General features: G+C 36.8%; 2 protein-coding genes and 2 long non-coding RNA genes across 4 annotated transcripts; 2 read left to right on the top strand and 2 right to left on the bottom strand.

Moving 5' to 3' along the window:
- Nucleotides 1-2,575: 2,575 nt before the first annotated feature.
- LOC148933433 (uncharacterized) lies at nucleotides 2,576-4,064 on the bottom strand. The gene is made up of 2 exons (XR_016134457.1): nucleotides 2,931-4,064; nucleotides 2,576-2,836 (listed from the first exon to the last, which is right to left on the bottom strand). It is a non-coding gene; the product is annotated as an uncharacterized LOC148933433 (long non-coding RNA).
- A 166-nt stretch (nucleotides 4,065-4,230) lies between these two features.
- LOC125222323 (uncharacterized) lies at nucleotides 4,231-5,690 on the top strand. The gene is made up of 2 exons (XR_007176530.2): nucleotides 4,231-4,765; nucleotides 5,493-5,690. It is a non-coding gene; the product is annotated as an uncharacterized LOC125222323 (long non-coding RNA).
- A 2,035-nt stretch (nucleotides 5,691-7,725) lies between these two features.
- Nucleotides 7,726-9,778, top strand: LOC125222320 (small ribosomal subunit protein eS4z). Its single transcript, XM_048124851.2, has 5 exons — nucleotides 7,726-7,809; nucleotides 8,466-8,543; nucleotides 8,623-8,803; nucleotides 8,875-8,972; nucleotides 9,164-9,778. Exons 1-5 carry the CDS (start codon nucleotides 7,807-7,809, stop codon nucleotides 9,593-9,595), a joined length of 792 nt encoding a protein of 263 aa, XP_047980808.1. The 5' UTR covers nucleotides 7,726-7,806; the 3' UTR covers nucleotides 9,596-9,778.
- A 918-nt stretch (nucleotides 9,779-10,696) lies between these two features.
- Nucleotides 10,697-12,785, bottom strand: LOC125218552 (ferritin-4, chloroplastic-like). Its single transcript, XM_048120237.2, has 8 exons — nucleotides 12,369-12,785; nucleotides 11,891-11,974; nucleotides 11,741-11,801; nucleotides 11,542-11,629; nucleotides 11,402-11,463; nucleotides 11,221-11,286; nucleotides 11,051-11,114; nucleotides 10,697-10,963 (listed from the first exon to the last, which is right to left on the bottom strand). Exons 1-8 carry the CDS (start codon nucleotides 12,671-12,673, stop codon nucleotides 10,914-10,916), a joined length of 780 nt encoding a protein of 259 aa, XP_047976194.1. The 5' UTR covers nucleotides 12,674-12,785; the 3' UTR covers nucleotides 10,697-10,913.
- Between the last annotated feature and the right edge of the window lie 1,313 nt (nucleotides 12,786-14,098).

The following is a 14,098-nucleotide window of genomic DNA, read 5'->3' as shown; positions in this document are numbered from 1 at the left end:
TTCATAAGCTAATTAAACATATTTGTATTTTTGTGCATATTTCTGGAATTAATGGAAGTGAGATCTAGTAATAAGTGTCTATATTAATAAGTGTTGGTAAATGCATAACCTGTTACTAGTAGCATTAATTGCGTTTATTGCATTAATCATTTGTGCATTATCTCAAATCACAGGTTTGCATTATGACATTAATAAATGTTGGAAAATGATTTGAATCATTTATTTCATTAAATGTTTTAAAGAGTATGGAAAATTGATTATGAAAATAAATATGCATACCTTTTATCACCTCTATAAATATAGCATTAACACGATTAATGATCAAATCCAGAAATTTGCATTTAATGATTTGAATGATATATGGAAAATTGTATCAATAAAATACGTGCACATTTCACACATCCAAAAATGAGGAGTGAATTGAGGGGAATTAGACTTAATTAATCTAAATTTTTTATAAGATGACCAAATAACAAAAAAATAAGTAGCCATCTATAAAGAGCCTTTACAAGTCATTCCATAAGTGCCTTTCCATATAAAAAGTCATTCCATAATAATTTTCCATACACCAAATTCATTACATAAATATTCAATACAACAAGAGCCAGAAGTTAAGTCTCCATTCTATACTAGAAACATTCAATACAACAACAAGAGCCATTAGAAGTCAAGTCTCCATTCTATACTGCCAAACTATATTAGCCTAAAAAACATCATTGATGTAACCATGGACCAAAAAATGAAATAGCATAGTTTGGAGTCAAAAGTGGCAGCAGCAGAAGTAGCAGCAGAATTTGGAGTCAAAAGTAGTAGCAGCAACAACAACACTTGTTTATGGATCACAAGCAAAACTTGAAACCCATTGTTGTTCACATTTGGCAGCAGCTGTGGAACAAGTTAGAAAAGGAGAGCCAATAACATTTTATGTCAAAGAAGAAAGGTCGAATCCAGATTATATGAAGATAGTAGTCCGGTCATTATCGGTGTTCCAATGATCAACCATACGAAAGATGGATATAATTGCAAATGTTTGCATCATCAAATATTTTGTTACCTAATTGCAAACCTCTAAACATAATGAACAAATATTAAACAGATTCATCATATTGAACATACATTGAACAGATTCATCATATTGAACAAATTCATCTGATTCAAATAATGAATAAACCTCTAAATATTTTAGACAACCTCAAAAAAGCCAACATTTAGAATCAAACTAACCTGATTCTGGTGAGATGAACATCCCAGGCCAATATATTGCCAGAAATTCCATGACAACTCTCTCTGAATTATAAATAATCGGTTTTTTAATCCTGTTATCACCTGCTTCAGAAATCTGTGGACAAAACTCAGATTTTTTGCAATATACACAAAGGGAAAATTCAATTAATGGTTATTCTACAATTGAAATTAAAGAGATAATCGTTCAACACAAACAAAGAAACCTAAATATTATTGAAACAAGAGACTAAAATACCTTTGTGGATGTGGCAAAAAACGAGTGCGAGAAGTCAAATGGGAGTTTCATCTCCTGCACCACCATGTCAGATTCGTCACAAGGAGGAATCATCTCTGGCACTACCATGTCGGAATCGTCAAACAGAAGAACCATCTCCGGCACTACCGCAGTCGAGTCTTCAAATGGCAGAACGATCTCCACCGTACCAGAGTCCTCAAACGGAATCGGAGTTTCCGGCACCACCGTTTTTTATTCCTTCACTGAAACAACCGGATCAGACCCTGAACTTTCAAAATCCGAAATGGGGGCGACAAGAACACTTCTGAACAAAGAGCGATTCACGTTTCGCCGGAGTGGAGGGCTGCGGCTGCGGTAACGCCAGGGGGGAGTATCCGGCACGATGGTGTTCATTTCGGATTCCATTGACAGAAAAGATGGAGGGAGATGAGAAGGAGAGAAGATAGATGAACTAGGGTTTTGATTTATTTTGGGGTGTCTGCCCAAATTGTTTAGGAAGGTTTTGATTTAGTTTGAATCTAGAATGGTGTCTCGATTGTTTTAGCTTTTGGGACTTTCAATTTAAGTAAAAAGAAAATAAATTCTTTATCTACTTTATTAACAATCCCACTTAATACACTAAACATCCCTTTCTTATTCTCCGCGCCGGAAAGAAGTACCCCCTACTACAAAGGAACGGAGGGAGTAGTAGTGTAGTACTATCTAATTAACGTTGTTTGCATATTTGTTGTACCTCATGAAATTTACGAGCACTGGAAGTATATGGTGAAATGGTTTATTATCTCAACCTGGTAAAAAGTTGAAAGCAACATAAAACCTTAAAAACCTTGTTTCTAATTCATCACCAACAATTATTCAAGTTTACCTGCTCTCCCAAGAATTCACTCTCAACAAAATCTGCTAGTTGGAGATCATTATTGGTGTAACGCCCCGAATTTTCGTTCCCTTCCTTCGGGATAAATCGGATTTAGTAGCTTAATCTATTCCCTTTAAGATGCCGTGTAATCGTAGTTATCGTGGTAATTTTCAACTTTGGGATAATCTAAGTATTTTCGTTGGAAGAAATAAAGTGTAAGGAAATTTACATTTCGAGGATAAAAGTAAATGCCATAATTTTATTAGATAAGTACTTGGAGGAATTTAAATACAAGTAGTACATATTTACATATGTGAGAGTGACAATACACACATCTATTCTACACCCTTTATCCTACAACACTAATCAACAAGTTTGGAAGCTAGCTATTTTGGTGATGGAGCCAAGGGATCTCTAGAGGAGCATCTTCTTTCTTTCTCCCTCACCCTCTTTCTCGATTAGGGAGCAGCCACAAGACTCCAAAGCTCCAACCCATATACCTACAAATTAGCACCGAGAAGGATATTAGAAATAGGCTTCACAAAGACTCAAGGTTGGAGACTTCTCCAAAATAGCAAGTATGACCCAACTTACACCAAAATGGCATACAATTAGATAAGCACAAGGGAGAGATGAGATGGCAGCCCCAAAAATAGGAGCCTTTGCCCCCAAGACTTTCTCAATTAGGTAAAGGAACATGATGCCAAGAAAGAGATGGAGCTGGCAGCCAAAAAATAGGAGGCTTTGCCCCCAAGTTTCCACACAAGAGGCCTATATAAACTTCCTCCCCACCTCCTTTTTCCTCCACCACTTTGACACCCCAAATTCCACAAACTTAGAACTTTCGGTGAGGAGTAGAGAGGAGGGCGAGGAGAAGCAGCGACAACGCGGAGGAACAGCCGCATAAACCGAGGATCCACCGAGTGAGGTAAATACCTCATCACCCCAACACCATCCTCTGCATCATGATAGAATCCCATGATTAGGAAGGAACTTAGAAAATTTAGAAGCCTCAACAGTAGCAAAGAATAGAATTTCCATGTTAAGCTCAAGAACTTAGAGCTTTAGAGATCTTTCAATCACAAGATAAAATAAGAATCGATCATAAGCTGCCTTAGCTAATTAAATGCCAAAAGATGCACCAAGGTTTCACCAAACGATAAACTTTAAGAGACTTTAATACCACAAAGCTACTGCCCAAAGAGGAACTCAAGATACTAACTAGATAATGGAAGTTAAAGAACTTAGCTTTAGGCTGATCGAGAAGCTGTCCGACAATGGTCGAGCGACGACGGACATCCCGTCGGAGGGAGCCGGGGAGAGCGCACGCAGCAGCGCCGCTTGCCGGAGGGAAAGCTCGGCGGAAAGCTCGACGCAGAGAGCTGATGCAGGGCGCTGGCAGCAGCGACGGAGATCCGGCGAGCGGCGAACGGCAAGAAACGTCGGCGGCGGTGCCGTGAGCTCTCCGAGCGAGAGTGAGAGGAACCGGCGGAAGGGAAAGGCGACGCCTTCTTCCCCATCGGTGAAATCGCTGGAGAAAGCGAGAGGTGGAGAGAGGTTCCGTCTCTGTCAGAAGAAGAGGGAGTTCGATAGAGATAAAGCTCGACGGAGAAAGGGACCGGTGTCCGACGACGGTGCTGTGATCGCCGGAGACGAGCGGCGACGGAGAGGGAAGACGACGCTGTTTCTTCTTCTTTTAGGGATTTCAATTTGTGAAGAATGTGATTTGGGGAAGGAACAGTGACGATGGGAAGGGAGTACTGCTGATTTTAAGTAATGGTTTGGGCCAAGTAATTTAATGAGAATTGGGCCAGTAAGCTAATTAAGGATTTGAGCCAAGAATTAATTTAGTTGCTGGGCCTTAGTGAATTAATGGACTAGACTTAAGAAATTGGTAAAAGAAAGGGATCCATTAACTCTAGTCAAGAAATGGACTATGGATTTGGGCTGGGAATTATTCATGTTGGAGTGGAATTAATTTAAGGGTTGAGTTGGAGCTCAATTAATTAATTCTCAAATAAATATCGAGTTGGAGCTTGATGAATTAATCCCCGGATAATTTATTCTATTTCCGAAGATGGGAGAAATTTAACTGCGAGATGCGAAGGGCCGACCGACGTCGCCCCGCGATGCCTTGGGCGGCCACTAAGAAAATAGGAGGAAGGAGAGACGACGTTCTCGAGCCACGAAAATAATTAAGTTTAATAAAGAAGTGCTATTAATTAAATTTCCCGATTTAATTAATATGCGAGTTCCTAAAAATTTCCTAGAAGTGAACGGAGGATAAGAGAATTAATTAGGGGCATGCATTCCTATAAGTATGAGAACTTCTTGAGTCTTATTAGTACGTTGTTTGCTTTCAAAAGGCTATATCTGCGAGTAAAGGCGGAGTGAGGAAAAATCAATTTAAGGAGTTTTAAGCGAACGAGGTGGGCTTTCTATTTAAGATACGATTGTTGCCTTAATGTTTAAAGTATGGTTTTTATGAAGAGTGCCAAGGTGATATGAAAAGTACAGTTTACGTTTACAGTTTCATGAACAATATTTTATGATGAGTGCTATTTACATCAAGTGAAAGTGATGTTATTTAGTTATGTGACATTATGTGTTGCTTTACGGGTGCTTGTGAACTGTCAGCCTTCGTTGATATTTTGTTCGGCTTTGACCGATATAAATGAGTTTTAGTCGAAAATGATTAAGAGGAAAGGAAGTTTTTGAAAGTTATGTCAAGCCATGTTATGTTTTGAACTTTTCCTATCTGATTGTCTAGCAAGGGCGATGTCCCTAGTAGACCAGGAGTTCGTGAATTAGTTTCACCAGGAGTTTGTGAATTCATTTCACCAGGAGTTGTGAATTGGTTTCACCAGGAGTTGTGAATTCGTTTCACCAGGAGTTTGTGAATTTATTTCACCAGGAGTTGTGACTTTGTCTCACCAGGAGTTAGTTCAGATATGGCATAAGTTCCAGCAAAATAGAACAGCAGATCGCTTTTGATAATGACAAGGAAAATGTTTTAGTGCTCTCGGAATTTTTCCTAAAACCCCGAGTTTACTTAGGAGTGACTTGACAAAATCAGTTTTTAGAAAAATATATTTCGGCACGTGTCCACTGAGTACACCAAGTACTCAGCCCTGCATATGTTTTAAAAATGTGCAGGTTGAGCAGTGATGACGGCGGGCGGTGTTGAGTATAGACGATGAAGATCCTTCGATAGAATAGTACTTGGATGCGTCGTGTCTCCATACACGATGTCATCTGCTCTTGACTCTTTCGCTGCAATGTAAAAGTCGAGATTTCATTCTTTTGTACCATGCACTCTGATTTATATATATATTCCAAGTTATTTCAGTTCAAGTTCAGTTGTGCCACAGTTTTCCCCTTTCTTCCCCGCTTCTTTCATCCTCCCCTAGTCACGGTCAACCGGGCTTTCTATCCTTAGAAAGTGCGGTCGTGACAATTGGCATCAGCAACCTGTTGAAGGAAACAAAAAATGCATACTTATTCGCCCGTAAATTCAAACTTAGCATTTGGAGTATCAAATAGATAGAGCAATACTCTATGAAGTTTCAAAAGCTTCTCATTGGTTAACTTCTCCAACGACAACGCTAGTTCCATGGCTGAGACAGGACAAACATAGTAGATCTGTAAGAGATCAATTCTCCTAGGGCTGTCAAATCGTGCGGGTTGGGTCGTTATCGTGTCAACCCATTATCGACCCAACCCAATCGTGTCCAACCCAACCCAACCCGAAATCATCGGGTTCTTATCGTGTCCCAACCCAACGGATTCGTGTCAGATTCGTGCGTGTTATCGACTTATCGTGTACCAAAAAAAAAGTCAACTCTCTGTTAATGATAGTAAGTTAGCTTGACACGACACGATAACGATTAAAACATGATGTTATTATACGATTTAAACCTGATATATTGATATTACACGATAAATAAAAAATTACCAAATTAAAATAATTATTTTCTTAATCAAATAATAAAATTAAAGTATAGTAATATTAAATCTATATAATAAAGTTAAATAATTAAAAAAAATAGTTTTTAATAAAATCTAAGCATAATATTTTCTTAAAATGCATAAAAAATTAATTAATACTCCATTTTTTTAATTAATAAAATTTAGGTACAGTATTTTTTAATCAATTAAAATTAAAGTATAATATTTTTAATTAAAAAAAATAACTAAAAATTAAAGTTTAATAATTTTTTAATTAATAAAAAATAATTACTCCCTCCGTCCCACTTTAGGAGTCCCGATTTATCATTTTTGGGTGTCCCACTTTAAAAGTCCCGGTTGGAATATTCCATAAATGGTATTAGGCCTCTCATTCCACTAACCTTTTTCCACTCACATTTTATTATAAAACTAATATAAAAAAGTAGGACCCACATTCCACTATCTATTTTCACCAACTTTCATTTACATTTCTTAAAACCTGTGCCGAACTCAACCGAGACTCCTAAAGTGGGACGGAGGGAGTATTTGTTTTCTTAATGTATAACCCAAACCCGACCAAAACACGACCCGACCCAACCCGTTATCTTCATGTTCTTATTGGGTCGACCCTATAAGGATCCAAATCCTGAACGTGCGTGTTCGTGTTGTATAATCGTGTTGTGTTATTCCCCCCTCGTCTGACTGGCTTCGTTGTTATGTTATACTACCTCCGTCCCACAATAAGTGTCACATTTTGCCATTTCGGTCAGTCCCATAATAAGAGTCACATTTCACTTTTACATAAATGATAAGTAGACCTCTTATTCTACCAACCAATTCTACTCACATTTTATTATAAAACTAATATATATAAGTGAGACTCACAATATATTACTACCTCCGTCCACCAAAATTTGTCCCACTTTGACCCAACACGAGTTTTAAGAAATGTAATGGAAAGTGAGTTGAGAAAGTTAGTGGATTGTGAGTCCTACTTTTATATATTAGTTTTATAATAAAATGTGAGTAGGAATGAGTTAGTGGAAGACGAGGTCCACTACCAAAAATGGTAAAAGTGAAATGAGACAAATTTTGGGGACGGACGGAAATGAAAAAATGGGACAAATTTTGTTACGGAGGTAGTAACTTATTCAATCTACTTTTTTTACATTTCTTAAAACTCGCACCCATACTAAATGTGACACTTACTATGGGACGGAACCATCTTCTGAAAAAATTGAGAAAATTCATTATTATCAAACTTCCAATTTCATTTTCTTCTTCTTCTTCGTGTTGATGAGCTAATGATATTCGGCCCGTTGATAAATGGGTTAAAACTTAGTTGGGCCTATTAAATTAATTGAGTCTCCCTTCTAAATAAACCCAACAAGAACATATTGCAATCCCAATATAACCCTTTCCGTAAATCTTATAACTCCTCCGTTAGGGTTTACGTTTCTTCAGTTGAGACAGAAGCAGAGGAGGAGGCGCCGCCGCCCGTTCTGCATCTTCCACCTCCAACATGGTTTGTTGATTCCCATCCATTTTGCTCTTCCGATATCATACATTAGCGCTGTTTCTTCATGTCTATGATTGCTAATTTTTAAGGCTTTTCTTCACCGATTTGGTTCTGAATTCCGTTTCCTAAATGATCTCTTATGCAGCTTTGTTTGGTGTCGCAAATCTAGGTTTTAATTTCTGCGTTTCTTTCCGACTTGTTTTTATGTTATTTAATTAGTATTGCAGTTTTTTCAATCAATTGTTCAAATTTTCAGTTTCGAACCTTTAGTTGTACGCATATGTTTAGGAGATGTCAGAATGATTTTGGAACTTTTTCAATCTGCTATGGTTTTAATTGTTTGCTGCTTCACACTGTTTCATTTTCTTTTGCATCTTCTAAGCCGAGGCTGATTTCTTTGCCTATTAGTTTACATGAAAAATTATCAACATTATTACCCTCTCTGTAGTTTAATTTGAATAAATTTGAGCCTGATGCATATGTTCCTTAATTTTTCTGCAATGAATCTCTGCAATGAATCTCTGCTTATCCAGTAAAGGAAAGTTCAATTACTGGAAAATTTTGGCTTAACTCATCTCTTTATTAGATCTTTAGAATCACTATTGTCATTTTGCCAGATGTTATTTTTGGAAATATGTAACATTTATTTTGTTGCTAAACAGGCTAGAGGATTGAAGAAACACTTGAAGAGGCTCAATGCCCCAAAGCACTGGATGTTGGATAAACTGGGTGGTGCCTTTGTAAGTATATCCTTACATTTCATGAATGTGTTTTGCATTTAGTTTTAGTTTTGACATTTGGGTGAAAATGTGTAAACAGGCCCCCAAACCATCATCTGGTCCCCACAAATCGAGGGAGTGCTTGCCCTTGATTCTCATCTTGCGAAACAGGTTGAAGTATGCTTTAACTTACCGTGAGGTTATTGCTATTCTGATGCAACGCCATATCCTTGTTGATGGGAAAGTGAGGACGGACAAGACCTACCCTGCTGGATTCATGGGTATGCAATGCTCTTAATTCTTTGCGTGTTGGTTGTTGTTGTTTCCTGATATTGAAATTTTCTACTTTTAGATGTTGTCTCGATTCCCAAGACCAATGAAAACTTCCGTCTACTTTATGACACCAAGGGACGGTTCAGGCTCCACTCTATCAGGGATGAGGAAGCAAAGGTCTGTTTTCAATTTACGTTGTGGGTTTGGCATTTGCCTATGTTAATTTCAAGTTGGTATCTTATGTTCTCTTTTACTAATATTTATGGTGCCTGAGTTATATTTGTGGAGCAATGGTTATGTATCTATAAAAATAATCAAATACCATAGGATTTCATTGTTGTTTGAACCACTTTTTCGTGCAATTGCAGTTCAAGCTTTGCAAAGTCCGCAATATCCAGTTTGGCAAGAAAGGCATTCCTTACCTGAACACTTATGATGGCAGGACCATTCGTTACCCTGACCCTCTCATCAAGGCCAATGACACAATTAAACTCGACCTTGAGAGCAACAAGATTACTGATTTCATCAAGTTCGATGTAGGTAATGTTGTTATGGTGACTGGCGGTAGGAATAGAGGGCGTGTTGGTATTCTCAAGAACCGTGAGAAGCATAAGGGAAGCTTTGAGACTGTCCATATCCAGGATGCAACTGGGCATGAGTTTGCCACTCGATTGGGCAATGTCTACACCATTGGAAAAGGTACCAAGCCGTGGGTATCTCTACCAAAGGGTAAGGGTATTAAGCTATCTATCATCGAGGAGGCCAAGAAGAGGATTAGTGCCCAAGCTGCCACAGCTTAGAGAGATACTTACCTCCTTGATGATTGGAGTAGTTTTTAGCTCTTGTATTTTGTTGATCGGCTCTTTTCTGAGATTTAGACATTCCTATCGAGTTGGCCTTGAGAAACGTAGCTTTAAGTTTGTTTAGTTGGATTTCTGAATTTCGGATATATTTTATTTATGAAAAGTATCAAATTTTGGTCACCTTGCCTTGATTTTGTAGTTTGTATATTTAGTTAAAAGAATATCTATTATAAGTGTTTTTTAGCTCCTTAATTTTCAGATATTAATTCAAGAGAAAGCAACTTCTCATTTTAACCATACCATTTCGATGCATTACCAAAATCTGATGTAGCGGTGTCAATGTAGTATGAAATTTGAGTATGATTAACTTTGTTAGGTAAACTTTAAGTGCAACTATAGGCATATTTTTCATTGTTTGAGATACAATAATTTCAAGGTGATTTAAGGTTTATAATGAAAATGTGTTATGTTTTGTGTAGCTTTGCTTGATAGATTTTCATCCATCTTTTCCAAGATAATACACAATAATGACATCTAATATTTGCATTTGTGTTTTTTTTTTCTGTCTTGCGTTTTTTTTAAGACAATCAACTAATTAAGCTTAAGGGTTGATAAACACGTATTTATATATTTTAAAAGGTTAGATTTATGTTGTTTTGAATGCAAATCACGTTAATTACGTGCACTATCGTCTATATTCCTTTCAATTGATTATGTAACTATAAAAAAAAGTATCTAATTAATGTTGTTTGCATATTTGCGGTACCTCATGAAAATTATGAGCACTAGAGGTAAGGTGAAATAGTTTATTATCTCGATGAAATTTTTTATTGTTTTGGGCTATTTTGGCCCTTTTTAAATTTTTTCTCATTAGTGGATGGTTTGGTACATCAAAATTATTTGATTTTTGTGTCCTCTTGCACTTCATTTGTTATTTATAACAAATCCGAAATCCGATTAGTCTATTGGATTAATCAAAATACATAACTTTTAGGATTGTAAATTTCAACCTGATAAAATTCTAACATGATTAAATTGTATCCGATTAGAACTAATCGAAAACCTAATGAAGAAAACAAATTTAGCCACATAAATGAGTATGCAAAAGATGTGAAGATTGAAGAATCTTCCACACAAAATCTTATTGAAAACTAAACATAGCACAACCTCCAACTGCTGTTGCTTCTTGATATACTCTTACAATAGAGCTCCATGCTCAAGCAAATAAGGTAATCAACCATATACCCCCATTCTAATCTTATACTAAAATGACATTCCCTTACAGCCTAATCTAGCACGAAACGGCACCTGACTCTCACACCGCGCCTTCTCCTTGAAGGAGCATCTGATCGAAGTGCCATACTCCTGCACCACCAAAACACAATTGCAAGTTCAAACGAAGAACACTTAGCAACATGAATTGCAAGAAAACGATGCTTGAATATTTCTTACCGTGTCCCTTTCCAACCCTCCTCAGCTGTGAGATGTATTCTGAGATCATCTTGATGGCCTCAACCTGGTAAAAAGTTGACAGCAACATAAAACCTCAAAAACTTCGTTTCTAAGTAGTACATTTTTGCTATTTTCATCGTCACCATTCACCAAGAATCATTCAAGTTTACCTGCTCTCCCAAGAATTCACTCTCAACAAAATCTGCTAGCTGGGGATCATTGTTGGCATCAGCAACCTGTTGAAGGAAACAAAAAAACGCAGACTCATTCACTCGTAAATTCAAACTCAGAATTTGGAGAAAACTACCGAAAAAATTATATAGCAGAGCTCGTTTTAAGTTAGAGCAATACACTGTGAAGTTTCAAAAGCTTCTCATTGGTTAATTTCTCCAACGACAACGCTAGTTCCATGGCTGAGACAAGACACAGATTTGTAAGAGAAAAATCAAAGCACAAAAATCACAGGACGCGGGAATGGAGAAGAGACGAACCATGTAGTGCATCGCCCTTCTCAACATGATCAAACTCTGTAGGCGGCATCTGTAAGGAGAGCAGCTTCACTCTCCCTCCTCGTTTATTCTACAAACGCATCCCAAATCAGAAACAAAGCACACCAAATTACCTAAAGGCTAATGTACAACAATCCTTGGCTTCTTGTTTTATTTCAAGATCATGTTAAGCAATTACTACCTGATATTCCATTAGCTTTTCAGCATGTTCTCTCTCTTCTATGCTCGCCTCCTTGAAAAATCTGTTGAAAGATGACACCATAAGCACGCGTAATAGGCAAGGAAAGCCAAGGGCAACGATACTGAAACATCGGAGTGTTCCTAAACTTACTTAGCAAGGCCCCTTAGCGCGACATTATCTCTGTCGAAGTAAGCATACAGGGCGTGGTAAACGTAGGAAACACAGTACTCAACACTGCAAAAAACGTAGTTAAATCAATAACTATAGCATCACAACTAGTAGTTAATTATTCACACATCACTTTTTCCTTCATTTTTGGTTGTGAAAACTGATAAATCATGAGACTGAGAGAACATAGAGTGATACACACTCTTAATCATAGCAAAAAAGGGTCTAAAGCAGTAAAACTCCAGCTAAAATTAACTCTCGAACTTGGCACCTCATACAATAATGTCTAAGCTCTTTGCTGCTAGGACAAAGGCTCTACACACACATGCGGGGCATTATAAAATGTTTAAATCTTGTCCCATGTCGACTTGTTTATAAGCTAATCCAAACCATCTATTAATAGCATTAAATCCAATCAACCCTTGAATGTAACACACGCAGTGAGAGAGAGAGAGCTTACTTGATCTGCTCATTAATGGCAGATTCACACTCTTGAGAAAATTTCTGTCTGGCAACGGAAAGATCTGGAGCAATAGGAACAGCAAGCTCCTCTTTCTTGACCTCCTCGAATGGATGAAACACCACCCCAGCCAGCGGCATACTCACCGCGTCGTTCGAAGACGCGCTCGCCACGAACCCATTTTCACTCTTCTTCGCAAAAACCAAGCCTCCTCGGAAACGCAAATTCGGAGTCGCATTCGACAAGGGTCCGAGACTAGCAGCAGCAGAAGGCAGAGAAACGGCAGAAATTGCTTCAAGAAACATCTCTTTGTCTCTGCAAACAATCAAATGGGAATCAAGCAGTGATTGGAATCGGAGAAAGATGATTCGGGACTGAAAAAGAAATGATTTTGGGATTTGGGTGTGTGATTTCTTGAATGTTGAGTGGTTCTGATTAAATAGAAGTGGCGAATATCGATACGGAGGGGGAGCGGCCAATGAGAGTGAGACACGTAGAGAGGGAGAAGAGATCCATCTAGACAGAGGCGTGTGGCGAGCTCGTGGCCAAATCCGATTTTTTTGGGAGCATTATCTACAACATTCAAATGGTATCAAGGCTTATTTTAGCACATTCACACGATGTGGATTCATTGCGTTTTTAAATTTCAAATAATCAATATGGATGGTGACAACAAACTAAATTTCAATAAAGTTTAGCCAACTTTTAGAAATTAACAAAAATTTTCTCTATATAATGGTTAATTTTCAAATGTTTTATTGGTTCAGAATTGCAATTTCATTTTTCTCATCACCATTTAATTTGATGAAATTTCTTCTTTAGAATAAGAACTATACCTTCAAAATCCTAATTATTTTTGTCACCTTATGTTAAGTTTCTCATTCCAGGGTAGGGGTGGAGTTGGAAAAAAATACTCCATACAACACGGAATTTTAAGAGTTTGAGGTGGCCACATATATGTAGCAAATTGAAAAATTTATTAATTAAAGAATAAAATGGTATAAAGAAAAGATGTTGAGAGGGAGTAAAAATTTCATGGTCCTTTCACACCATGGTGACATAGTGATTTGATGTGCCTCACCAATAATTCTTTGACAATTGAAAATAAAAAGGGTCCATATACCACATCACTTGACATAAATTTGGCAACCTTATATCTAAATTTAAAAGCATCCATTATGAGCATTTTATGAAAAGTGTAATAAATTAAATATAGAAATTGTACTTTTCATATGAATAATGAAATATGATAATCAATTGACGTTAATATACGGAGTACAATTTATACATGTATATTTATCTCATAATATAATAGTACTAATATACAAGGCATCTCTCTTATAAAATAATAATGTTTTTAGATTATATGAATATTTCATTTTATTTTCCTGTGTTAAAATTTTTTGAATTTTTTACATGCTAATAAATATAATGAAAATTACAATATATATACTAGTATATGCTAACAAAATATAATTTCAGTCATAATTTTTATTTAAGTGAATTTTTTCTTATATATATAATACTAAAACAATTAAAAAAGATATTTTTTTTTACAGGAAAAGTAATGCAATATGATTACTTTTATGTGCATAATATTATTGTATTATAAGGGAGTGATCAATTGCTAACTCATCATTTAATTGCTAACTATAACTAATTTAAGGTCATAAGATTTTAGAAAACATGTGGTCTACAATTTGCCACGTGTAATTTTCGTTTTAATTAAT

The sequence above is a fragment of the Salvia hispanica genome, chromosome 1 (assembly GCF_029641045.1).
Source record: "Salvia hispanica isolate PSC_SH4W2 chromosome 1, Shi_PSC_v1, whole genome shotgun sequence".
NCBI lineage: Eukaryota > Viridiplantae > Streptophyta > Magnoliopsida > Lamiales > Lamiaceae > Salvia > Salvia hispanica.
Note: the sequence above shows the minus strand (reverse complement) of the source record. Positions and strands in the feature narration are given on the sequence as shown.

What these genes read in the sequence shown, in the direction of transcription:
- LOC125218552 (XM_048120237.2), bottom strand. Translation starts at nt 12,673, where the DNA reads ATGTTTCTTGAAGCAATTTCTGCCGTTTCTCTGCCTTCTGCTGCTGCT. An exon ending in GCGCTAAGGGGCCTTGCTAA is followed by an intron (nt 11,802 to 11,890) that starts GTAAGTTTAGGA and finishes ATCTTTCAACAG; the next exon opens with ATTTTTCAAGGAGGCGAGCA. An exon ending in AAAAGCTAATGGAATATCAG is followed by an intron (nt 11,630 to 11,740) that starts GTAGTAATTGCT and finishes ATGCGTTTGTAG; the next exon opens with AATAAACGAGGAGGGAGAGT.
- LOC125222320 (XM_048124851.2), top strand. An exon ending in CTACCCTGCTGGATTCATGG is followed by an intron (nt 8,804 to 8,874) that starts GTATGCAATGCT and finishes TTCTACTTTTAG; the next exon opens with ATGTTGTCTCGATTCCCAAG. An exon ending in TCAGGGATGAGGAAGCAAAG is followed by an intron (nt 8,973 to 9,163) that starts GTCTGTTTTCAA and finishes GTGCAATTGCAG; the next exon opens with TTCAAGCTTTGCAAAGTCCG.